Source organism: Crotalus tigris, unplaced genomic scaffold, assembly GCF_016545835.1.
Source record: "Crotalus tigris isolate CLP2741 ecotype Arizona unplaced genomic scaffold, ASM1654583v1 scf7180000018125.1543573, whole genome shotgun sequence".
NCBI lineage: Eukaryota > Metazoa > Chordata > Lepidosauria > Squamata > Viperidae > Crotalus > Crotalus tigris.
Window position 1 is genome coordinate 1,145,849 of NW_024096837.1, and position 12,688 is coordinate 1,158,536.

At 36.4% G+C, this 12,688-nt stretch overlaps 1 protein-coding gene across 10 annotated transcripts in view; it reads left to right on the forward strand.

Annotated features, from left to right (window-relative positions):
- Window positions 1-1,272: 1,272 nt before the first annotated feature.
- The window catches only part of LOC120310149 (sodium- and chloride-dependent GABA transporter 3), a 112,048-nt gene continuing 100,632 nt past the window's right edge, over window positions 1,273-12,688 (forward strand). For 8 of the 10 annotated variants that reach the window (XR_005557280.1, XR_005557282.1, XR_005557279.1 and 5 more), the window contains exons 1-4: window positions 1,710-2,050; window positions 2,425-2,659; window positions 9,566-9,700; window positions 10,559-10,699. Coding sequence is in view for 3 of the 10 variants with exons in the window: in XM_039348245.1 (XP_039204179.1) it covers window positions 2,440-2,659; window positions 9,566-9,700; window positions 10,559-10,699 (496 nt within the window). In the remaining 7 variants the exon portion in view is untranslated. Of the gene's footprint in view, window positions 1,426-1,551; window positions 1,571-1,709; window positions 2,051-2,424; window positions 2,660-9,565; window positions 9,701-10,558; window positions 10,700-12,688 lie in introns of those variants that run through there. The other 2 variants (XM_039348246.1, XM_039348248.1) reach the window with 2 other exon arrangements.

Consider the following 12,688-nt stretch of genomic DNA (forward strand, 5'->3'; position numbering starts at 1 on the left):
TTCAAGTTCTTAAATTATTTGAAATCCAAAGGTATACATTCCTTTGTGAAACGCCTTTCTCACACTTTGTTCCCATGGACTGCAGGAACCACAATGTAACCTCTACAAGTATCATCTATATATCTATTTCCTTAGAGAAAGGTTGGACGTGCTCTCCTCTTCTTTTTCAGTCTCTTCAATTGGCTGGCTATAAATCCTCTCAGTCTTCTGGTCACCGGATTTAATCTCCTCCCTTCTTCCTGTTCCTTGAGGGCCTTTCAACACATAATATTAAGCACTCAAATCATTTGATTACAATATGTTTTTGATTTAAGCTGTGTGTTTTTTTAATTTGAAGGTAATGCAATGGGTTAGATAAGGATGAATTAAAAAATAAACACATACATAGCAATCTTTTTTTTCTTGATCAAAGCTTGGAACAGCAATCCTTCAAGCAGATTATTTTCTTCAACATTTTCTCTCGGGACTTTGGTGCTTTGCAAGGTGACAAAGAGAGAGGTGTAGGCAAGGGAAGAACGTTGCTGCTCCTACTTTCTCTCTCCCTTTGTTCCTTGGAGACCCGACTTGATTATGTGGCATTTTAACTCCTAGTGAACCCATAGATTTTCTCCATGATGAGCTCTCCCTTACCAGGTCTTCTACAACTCTCAACATGCTGCGCTGATGGCCATTGTGATTGAGTCCATCTACTTGCTGCTGGTCCCTTACAGTCTGCTCATTTATACAGGGCTCATTTATCCCAATCCAGTCTGAAGGCTGATTTACACATAATTCACACATGATCCAGCCTGGCAGAAACAAAGAGTAGGTGTAGGTTCCATGGCTATTCTAGGGCTTTCTTTAGTTTCCTCCTTTTCTTATGGGTTATCTGTCAAACCCAGCTCTTCTCAAAGCTAAAGAGCTCGCCTGAGTTGCTGAGGAAGAGAATAGGAGAACACCTGGAAAGGTTGCCAAAAAAAGAGGCAAAGTCCCATGGAATCCTCTGGGGCTCCTGCCACCACTGCCTTCTCCCAGTGAGATTGGGAGGGGGGGGATCTGTCTGTGGAGATTCTCAGTTGTCCAGGTCATAGTTATCCCAAAGATGCTTTTTCGTGAGGCAACTGGACTTTCTTGTTAAGAAAGAAAGTCCAGCTGCTTCGTGAAAAAGCATCTTTGGGAAGGAAAAATCTGGTTCACCGGGCAGGATTTGGGTCACAGTGGGAAGGGAAGAAATGTCTTCTCTTCTCAAGCCACATCCTAAGTATTTCCCAGAGGGGAGGCTGACTAAGCAGGGCAAAAGTGCCGCTCCTCCTCTGGTTCTAGGTAACCTCCGACCCAGGTACCAGAGATGCTACCCAGTCCAGAAGAACAAAAGCCCAGAGAGCGGGGTGGGGTAGCGGAATTCGGGCTTTAACTCTCTTCCCCCGACTACCAGGCGAACTGGAGGTGAGAGGCTGTGCTGTTGACTCCTTGACCGCCTTTGCTCGGCCGTCCTCCTCTCAAATAAATGCGGCTGCCTCGCACCGCCCGTGCTCCCAACGTGCGCGCTCAGCCTCACGGGCGCGTGTAGGTAGGCAGATTCCCCCTCAAGGTAGGTAGGGGAGGAGGCCCCCGATAGTTTACGAGGAGGTGGAACAGAGGCAAGGAGCGGGGCGGAGGAAAGGCGGGAGACTTGCTGGGCAATCGGTGGGGTGGGGTGGGGTGGAGGGGGGTTGCCCGTCTCCTCCGCATAGGCTGAGCAGTCCAAATCCCTTTCGGCTGTGCCGCGTGGCCGGAGCGCAGCAGCTTTTGCAGCCGGGCAGCAACAGCGCGCCGAGAGAAGGCAAAGCCGCCCCTGCCTATCACGCGCCTTTCCCTCGCTGCTGGCTGCCGCCTCCGCCGCGGGCGCCAGCCTCAGCTCACCTCGCCTCGCCTGCTCTCCCTCCCTCCCTCCCTGCCTGCCTGCCTGCCTCCCTGCCCAGGCGTCAGTGGCACAGGACGGCCAGGGCCGCTCAAAGGTCTGGTGGACGGCAACCGCAGAACCAGCCCCGACCTCTTCTTCCTTCTGCCAAGAGCGCGGCCAGAGTCCTGGGTGAGTAGCGCTCAGGGGAAGAATCTGGCCTTCTCCACCCCGCTCGTCTGGAAAGAAATGGGGGACGGCAGAGTCAGGTCGGGCAGATTTGGAAAACTGGGTTCCTGGTTCAGGAAGAAATGTTTACGGGGTGTGGGAGTGGGAGAGAAACAGGTCGGGCTTCCCCGCTTCGGTCTTCACTTCTCCCAACTCAAGTCGCCCCAGCCCCATCAGCAGGTGTCTGATCTTACGAAGTTGGCCGGAGCATCTTCTGCACTTTTTGGTCCTTTTTGTGTAGAATGGGAAGCAGGCGCTTTGTGGTCAAAGCGGTACAGAAGCATCCCTGCCGCCTTTACAGTACTCCCTTTCCCTCCTTTCTTTCCATTCTTCTCCAGGCTTGAGAGGGAGTCATGACAGCTGAAAAGGCTATCCCTATAATTAATGGCAAACCCGAAGATGCTCAGGATCCTGAAGCCTCCAGCACCAATTTGGTCCACAGCAACGACAAGAAGGTGCACGAAAGAGGCCATTGGAACAATAAGATTGAATTTGTGCTCTCTGTGGCAGGGGAAATTATTGGGTTAGGGAACGTGTGGCGATTCCCATATCTCTGCTACAAAAATGGAGGAGGTAAGATGGCATCCTGTCCAAGTGCACAGCTTGCATGTGCTTTGCCCAACCTGCTAAAACACTGAATTTGCTTAATGCGAGGGAAAGGAGGGTTTATCATGGTAGGTTAATATTTAGGCAACAGGAGGCTACCAAGCAATGGAATGGAATTTAAGAGAGTTAAATATACAAACGGGAAAGAAAAGGGCAGGTTGATAAAAGTAGAGGTGGGTAGGCTTACTGTAGTTGTACTTATGCTTTTGTGAACCTTTGAAAGTGGATGATTAGTATTTTACTACACAGAAGGATGATCAATTTTTAAATAAAATATTTTCCTCTTGTCATTGGAGATGAAAGTTAAAAAAAAAATTGTTCTAGTAAAAGAGTAAGCCCTCCATCAGCTTGTAATTAATCCCATATAGCAGCTTCATCAACCGCATGTTGAACAAGGACCATATGTAAAAAAAATGAAAAGTGTACATGTGTCAATCATGTTTCCATAATATGCATTTTTATAAACACAACAATAATAAATCTAATAAAATAAAATCTTTAAACATTTTCAAAACAAACTTAGATTTTTTTAATCAGGTAACTTTAGCTCAAATTAGCATTTATTCTTGCACTTGAAATTTTATTTTATTTAAGTTATAGTTACAGGTGAATATAGAGTTTGTTTGATGTGACACTCACAGTGCAATCCTAAGAGTTCGCTTTAGAGCCAAAACCCTAATAGGTCCTTGTAGGATATCTGTTCTGGATAGCAAATTTTATTCTTATCTTCTTTCAATAAATCCCTAATTTAGAATAATCAATAGAACAGCTAGATTTTATCATAAGCAAAGGTGGACTTCCAGAAAGCAAAGAGTTGCTTCTAAAGCCATTTCAGAGTTTCAAGCTTTAGGCAACTCAAACAGATTTCCCTTCAAGTATTTTAAAAAAGAAAAATCCCACACAGGGGAGAAAAAACAGAAAACTTGTTTTGTGATAAGCATTTCTATTTTTCAGTCAGGTGAGAACTTTAGCACAGTTATCCTTTTAGTTAAAATGCTTTTAAGAGGAATGGAGAAGAAATGTATCAAGTTGATGACATCCAAGCAAAAATTACAAAGCTTCAAACTGTTCTTTCTCTAAATAAATAAAATCCCTATATTTGCCTTTCTCACCTTAACATTCTACAGGTTAATTTCATAGGATCTTTTAAAATAATAAGCTATTTTATACCAACTCACAGACTTGAAACACTTCTCTTGCACAAAATTCATCTGTCTGAAATGGTTTCAGATTTAGATTTAAAAGAAGACCTGCCAATTGTTTTCAATTTAGAGGAAATGGTTGTTATTCATTTTCTCATGCAAATTAATAAGAAGCTTATGAACAAGTAGATTGGTTTTGGATCCAAAGCAAAACAGGTTGTATTAAAAGCTTTCTGAAGAGTTTAAAAAAGAAGTTTTCTTTACCAAGGGGTAGTGTTAGTAACATTAATTTTCTTAGTTTTCCTTCACAATCAATTAGTCTTCTTTAAATTCAGGTACTTAGATTTTTTCTGGATTATTAGATATAACAGTATGCAGAGCTATAAACATTAAGCACAATTCTATATAGAATTAATTGTAATTTGTAGCCATGCTCCCTACAGAAAAGAATATTTTGGTTATGTTGACATTCAGCATAAGTTGAGTGGTCTAATCTTGTTTTGTTTATTGAAGATAGAGGACAAGTTACTTTTCAGAATCTCTTGGGAGTTATCACTTTTTTAGAAAATAAATATTTACGTGTCATACCCTTGTTTTATTTTGTCCTATGGATGTTGTTTGAAAGCAAGTCCGAAGCTTTATTAGTATGTATGACTGATTCTGAATTTTGGCAAGCATGATAAATTATGTGGTCACGACATGACTCTGTTTGTGGAAGATTAGACAGAAGACTTTAAAATGGGTTATAACCAAGGAAAGGATCTAAGTTTACAAAATGTAATATTTTTTTGTGTTTGGTATTGTGAGCCATATTCCAAATAATATAATGCAGGACTAAAATGTCAATATAATCTAAATGCCATCACTTGCGCAAGAAGTTTATTATCAAATTCCATCATCACACTAGGAATAGGGTAACTGTGGATATTTAGTATCAAGTTTGTAAAAGAGGATGGCAGGCATTGAAAAACTAATTACAAGGAAAGAAAAAAAAAGTAAACTCAGTACTAATGAAATTATTTTGTAAAAGTTTCAGTAGATTCAAGAAAACATAAATACTAGGAGTGTCTTTTTAAAATGTTTGCTTGCTAAATGTTACATCAGAAACTGTAATATTTTTATTTCATCTTTTCTAAGTGATTTTATATATAATTTTTGGCAAATTTATTCCATGATATTTTGTTTCGTAGTGATAGCTTTGATAAAGGATTTTATTTGAAATAATGTCAATTTATTGCTCAATAATATATTTTCCATTAGATATTTCATTTTTTGTCTTTTTTTATCTTAAGTATAGAATTGAGACTTTAATGCACCATTCTGCAACTCATTCAATGGGTTTTACAATAATGCTTGACTGTTTTTAAAGAACATTTTTCCATGCCATGTTGAATTAGTTGTGGTAAAACAGATTGCAGCCATCCCCAACTTTGACAAAGACCATGCTAGCTGGGAATTCTGAGAATTGAGGTACACCATATTTGGATGCTCTCTAGATCTGGAGTTAGCTATGGAAATCAAGAGGAATAGCTCAAATTATGCTAAAATACTCATACGTCCAAAGTTCATGGGACTAAAATATTTTGTGTGGGTACTTCTTCTTCACTGTTGTTTTTCTGCTGATAATGTTGACCAGCAATTAATGTTGTTTCTGAAATGAGAAGTATCAACATGTATTTGGCCTGTTGCCTTTGCTACTTTTTTTTTAAACAAAGCATAGTGTGTAGGTGTGTTTGCTTTTCTATATTGCCTTCTGTTGCTTCATAGTGGCAGAAAATCAAGATGAAGTGATACTTTCAGTTTAACTGGTCTTATTGATGACTGCTAGTCTATTCTTCATTCTTATAAGGACCTACCTCAGCTAACCACCCAAGAAAGCAGAAGTCTTTAAATAGGCATTGTCTCAAAAGGAAACTTTTATTAGGGGTTAGTGACAGTAGGGAAGTCAAGGCAAGATCTGGAGAAAATCCCGCTTAAACGGTATAGTTAAACCAGCAATATTCCTCCTCCCACTAGAATCATAATGTCCATTTGAAATCCAGCCAATCCACAGGTGGCACGATGTGTGGATAACTGGCACAGTTGGCGCACATCTCTGTAACTGTCTCCCTGATAAGGGAAACATATTCCTTTCTCAAGTGGATAGAGGTGGGAGAGGAAAGGTAGAAAGCGAAAGTTATCCCAAGTGAAAGCAAATATCCCCCCTTCCCCCCAGCAGAATGGCAGACCCCCCAAAAAGAGCAAAAGAGTATATACGCAAGGAAAACAATAAGGATTTGGGGACCTGACAATTCTTTTATTTTATGATGCAGAACCTAGGCAAATCCTTTTTATATTACATGGCTAACCCTTTTATTTTAGTTCACCAACCATATTTCCCTTATTTTCCAGTTTAGATGTATCAGTAAAATAAATATAGGTGTACAGTGAAGGCAAATACATTCTGTTTGACTTTTTAAACTTTGCACTCTATTCAGTTAAATATATTTAGACAAGCATTTATTAGAACTGTATTGTTTGGTTCAGAGTAACAATGTATTACTCAATATCTTTGCTATTGTTTAAATCAGGGAAATAATTCACTTGGAATATTTTATTAAGGAAACTCCAGTAAACCAAATGTCTTAATTGATTTACAGGCTGCATTTGTATTTTCTTCTTATAAGGTTTTGTGCTAAAATGAAGAATCTAATTCATTTTTGCTAGTTCCGTATATATTGTAGCATTCTTTTTCAACATGGTGAAAAATGAAGCAATATACAAGTACTTAAGGAAATGATATAATGTGAAACATCATTTTTGATACGAAGTTCAGTTTGAGTATCAAGTAAATCCACAGATTGTTGTGTACAACAGTACAACACACTGTCAATATGAATAATAGATCAAGTGTTTAAAGGAATTATATAGCCAAATTTAATCTGATTGACATTATTTGGATATGTCACAATCTGACTTCTAAACCTCCCATTTTCCATTTGTTTTCTGTTTTGTATCAGAGCTCCCAAACTTGTGTCAAATGTATTGGCTTGTGATGACCATAATTTTCAGACAGCACCACAGCTGGCTAGATGCCAGGTTGAAATATTAGTTTTATTGATTAAGTGATTTAATTTGCTCAGATTTCTGTTCTGTCAGAAATCAGTAAGGTGAACATTTCCTACCTGTTTACAGTAAAGATGTTAAAAAATAACACCACAAGGAAATTATAATCAGTACTCTGCTCACTACATCACAAAAAATGCACCCACATCTCAGGAGTACTGCAACAATCCATCCCACCTACTGTATGGAGTAGTCCTGAAGCACTAGATCTTCACCACTTTTCAGAAATATGGCATGGAAGGAAAAGTCATTAAAAATGAGGAAAGGTTTTAATCCCTGAGAAAGGTCAACCATAATGGCCCTCAAAAACGACAGAGTAATTCTTACGTAATGTATCTTTTCTCCCTGTTGGAATTGGATGAGCAGGTTTTTACCCACTATAGATCATCTCTAAGATACTGAAAGTCTAAGCATATTGGGCTTTAAAAGTTGCATCTGACATCTTAAATTGTATCCTGAAGCAATCTGGCACACAATGGAGTTTCCACAGTATAGATTTCACATGGGGAAACTTAGGAGCATTCATAACAAAATAGACTGTTATATATGGAAACAACTGAAGCTTCAATGGCAAATTTCATGTAAAGTGGATTGCAATAAACTAATCATGAATTGATAAAGACTGTCAGTGAAGCCTCCCATTGCAGAAATAGTTTCAAGTGGCACCCAAGTCGGAACTGCACAAAAGTGCTATTGGCCAAAGGCTCTACCTGCATTTTATGGGTTAGCTCGTTTCGATTATTTCAAGAAATCTTGTATTTATCTTTTTTTGTTTTCAGCATTTGATACAGTTTACAATAGGAATGAATAAATTCTGAAATATAGAATAGGATTATGTTAGCCTTGCAAGGTAATCTAGACAAATACGTCTATCTTTATTGTAAGGTTACATCAAAAGAATTGTGCAAGACTGAAAGTATTTCTCCCCTCTTTTCCTTTTACTGTCTGGAATATAAGGGGAGGTCCTTCCTAAAATGCTCCCACAACCACGCTTTCAACTTTGAATATCATCCAGTGAGGAATTGGGCAGCCTTAAAAAACCAATAATCAAAAAAATATATTTAGAAAACTTGAAATAGCATGCATTAGTATATATTCAAAATATATTCTCTAAAACAAAATTAAAAATGAAAGGAGTCTGTAAAATAAAATAAAAATGCTATTACTGAACAGTTAATATTATGCAGTTGAGGCAAATGTTCTGCATTGCTCTGAACTAGTAACTTCAATGTAATTATCTATGGTAACATTATTAATAAAACTTACATAGATATAAATATATGAAGCTGACATCAGTTATGGAACCAACTCAATTTTTCAGAGATAAACTTCTCTAAAAGTTTTACTTTTCTATTACTCTACTTAAAAATTGAACAATTACTAATACTAAGAGCATTTGAATCTATGGAGCTTTTTCCATTATAATGAAGCATACTTTCAAATATTGCACTTTTTCTGTAAAATTTTAAAAATAATATTTTTGTTTTTTCAATGTAATGTATGTATTGTGGCATGCCATAGATAGAAGAGTACCTAAGCATGTTTACTAATTAGATTGAAAGTGCTAATATACTTTATAATTTAACTGGGAAAATATATAATTATTAAAAATATGCATAACATATGTAGGGTTAACTATATATTTATATACTCAGTTTTCTATGCAGACTGTGTCTGGTAAATTTCATTTATTTTTAGCAAGTTATAAGAACTTAAGAAAATACAGCTAAATTTTATTTTAATGGAATAATGGAGAAAAACGTGTCCATTACTGAGGAAATCCTAAGAATGAGCAATGATTCATTCCTTCACAAGAGGACATAATCATACATTGATAAATTGTTTTTGACAATTTATGTCATTTAATTAATGATAAAAATTAGAGTGATAAAATTGTCTAATGTTCAGGACATCCATTGGACTAAGTTCCAGTGAAGCAAAATTTCATAATACATTCTTTGTATGATGATTGCTACTAATGAGCAGAAATCAGACTATACCTATCATATTATAACTTATTTACAATAAGATATATCGGTTTTAGTTCTGTATGGGAATGAATTTCAGGCACTTCAGATTGATGTTTGAGTAGATTTAAATAGGAGTTGCTGGTAGAGATTATAATTGATGTTATTTATTGCATAATCAAGAAGTTTTCTAATGGATACCTTACAGCTTCATTAAGTCATGCTATTAATTTTTTTTCCATACCTTACTTTTGTAAGTTCATCAGATTTAATTAATACCTTGCTGATTGACTTAATTTTCTGATATGAAATCATATCTGTTGAGCACATATCCTCAGCATTCTGCACTGATATTCTGGAAATATGTTTCCAACATGAAAAGTTATTCTCTCTCTCTCTCTCTCTCTCTCTCTCTCTCTCTCTCTCTCTCTCTCTCCCTCTCTCTCTCTGTGTGTGTTTTTATGTGTGTGTATAGTTACATAGGATTTTATACAAAATTTAACTAAAATTAGAATACTTAGTTTTGAATTCAAAGCCAGATCTTTTATGTATTGGTAGTAGTCTTATGCAATGATTGCATACATGAAATTAAATGTCTAATTTTATCTTTCTAAAGTATTAGATTAGAATTAATAATATCTATTCAATGTTTGATTTAGGTGCCTTCCTTATACCCTATGTCATTTTCTTCATTTGCTGTGGAATACCAGTGTTTTTCTTGGAAACTGCTTTGGGGCAGTTTACTAGTGAAGGAGGAATTACATGCTGGAGAAAAGTTTGCCCATTGTTTGAAGGTATACATCTTATTCATTTTTCCTTGGTATAAGTATTCAAGTATTTTTTTTTTTTACACACAAAAGCACCTTTATGACTATCAAAAATATTTTACAGGTAGTCTGAATTTTCAGCATTCAAAAGAGAAAGAACACTTCAAATGTTGTTGCCCTTAAAGACAACAAAATATATAGTAGTTGCCTAATTGCCTTTGAATGCACAATGATCTCATGAATGCTCTTTGTGTTTACTCATATCATCTGAGTAATAAAAAATACAGCATAAGAATCTGAGATGTAAATTTAGAGATTACATTTGGACCATGAACTTGTTTCTTGGAAAAGTCCTTTTCTCAGTTTTCTAACCTATTTAGCATGGAAAGTTGAAATATTTGCTTGCCTTACAAATGAATGTTAGCCTAAGATCCCATGCCAAACCTTAAAATGACTTGTAAAAAGTGATCACTTAAAGACTGATTTATTGTATTCTTAATTTGGAATGTGCCTATTTGCTAAATAGAAAAGGACCTAAAAACTCTTTCCTGGGTCCTTTAATCAACCTAATTGCCAATGCAGGTTTATTTTGGGGCGTTATTCTTTTCAGCTCCTGCCTTTCTTCCCAGTCTAGCCTATAGCTTTGGGATTTCCTGATGGTCTTCTATCCAAATACTAATTAGTTTCCTGCTTGCTTTTTTTCAGGGTCACCTAGGCTCTGTCTTTGAGATAGCCCATTCTTCTACTATACATAGTACATTTAGACTGGGGAAATGTGTTTTAGAAACTAGAGCGTATCAAGTATGCATTCAGACTGTTTTCTATCTAAACTCATGCTTTTACTTTCATTTATAGCTTAAAAAGGTATCTTTCCATGTTTTTCAGGGATTGGATACGCCACCCAGGTTATTGAAGCACATTTGAATGTTTACTATATCATCATTTTAGCATGGGCTATTTTTTATCTATTTAACTGCTTCACAATGGAGCTTCCCTGGGCAAGCTGTGGTCATGAGTGGAACACAGGTACTAGCACAAAAGTGTGATAATGTAAATAATAGTAATATTTATAATTTATTAAATGGTTCACCACAGCCAGATGCTCACCCTGGATTTGGCATTTTTGTCTGCCTCTCGAATCCTTCCAGGCAGATGTGGATGTTTGATGGTATTACAGATATTGTAGCAGGATGTAAGCTGTTCTGAGTGAAGCCACCCTTTGCAATTGATGGATGGTGAATTTGTCAATGCTGCTGCTGCTGATGTGTATGTCATCCAACTCCCGACTTTTATTTCCATAAAAACACTGAAAAAACAGGGACATAGGTAATCATACCAAACAGTTAATTGTTTTATGAAATTTTCAAACATTTATATAAACTAAATGTAGACACTGTTAATGTTCATTTGTGATGAAACAGTACGTTGTATTATTCTTTTACCATTTAAACACTGAATTTTGAAGATTAAAAGGCTTATTGATACATAATATCTCCGAATTTTATTCATTTAACACATCTTCCAACTCTTTGTGAACATCTTAAATTCTGAAAAAAACATCTATAAAGCAGCCCTCACATATGATAATAATTCAACAATACATTTAAATTATTAAAGAACAACACCTGCCTATCCCAGGTCCTGGGAAAGGACTCAGTTGGTGGACAAAAAGGCCAAATCCGGTCTAAACATCTGGATGACTCTGCAACCAAACTTGTATGCTGCATTGTCAATGACTCTAGTCTACATGGTACATGTATTCATTTTTAAATATATTATCTGGATCATTATACTAAATCAGGGGTCTTCAAACTTGATCATTTTATGACTTGTGGACTTCAACTCCCAGAATTCCTCACCAGCTGGCTGAGGAATTCTGGGACTTGAAGTCCACAAGTCATAAAAGGCCAAGTTTGAAGACCCCTGCACTAAATAAACACTGCATGAAGCATGAAGACCAGACAAAAACTTTTTTCTTCTAGAATGAACATTAATTCTTAATAAGATATTATTGCTGTAGAATCTTCTGAGATTGTTGATGTTTATTTTCTGTGTGTGTGTCTGTGTAGGCTGAACTGCCCAGAATTGCTGGGAGCAGATATAGACAGACAGACAGACAGACAGACAGACACACACACACACACACACACACACACACACAGTAGATGTTAGAGAGGCAGACAGACACAGATACTGGACAGACAAGATAGTAGGTAGGTAGGTAGGTAGGTAGGTAGGTAGGTAGGTAGGTAGGTAGACAGACAGACAGACAGATAGAGTTATTACTATGCCTCTTACCTTCTGTAAGAAACAATACACACTCCTTGACCAAACATGATTTCTCTTATCATTTACATCTCATTTCAGATAGTCAAATAATCTTTTTAAAAATTATTATTATTTTCAGAGTTAAAGCATTAATTTCATCATGGTTGCAATTTAACAAAATTATAAATGGTATTTATTCTACATTATATTTATGTTGATTAATTATATTATTTTAATTAATTTAAAACTGTTTAAATCAGAGTGGAATAGCAGAGAATTTGGAAAAAACAACATGAAATTAAAATGTATTTCATCTAATCTCTGTAACAATTTAATTTTATTAAGAACTGGAATTTTCTATCACCATTATTTTATTATTAAATAGCTCTGGAGTTTTGATCAGCTCTATAGTGTTCAACTAAATCCAAGAGTTTTCATGGACTTCAGTAATTTTGGACATATATTTCAGAAATCTTATCTAATATTCTATAATATCCAGCTAGAACATGTATCAATTCACCTATAAAGAAAAGTTTTGATTTCTTTCTTCAATTTCTGGAACGTTGGCTTTACCAGTATGACTATTCTACTTTCTTCTTTAACAGATTAAAGCTTTTAGCTTGCTGTTTATAGTAGATGATTCTCAAGCCAGTAATATGCATTGGGAATTAAACTGTAATCACTTGAATTGCAAAGCATTTAATTCCCTAGTTGTCACTTGTAAAGTCTGTTTCTATTCTTAGAAAT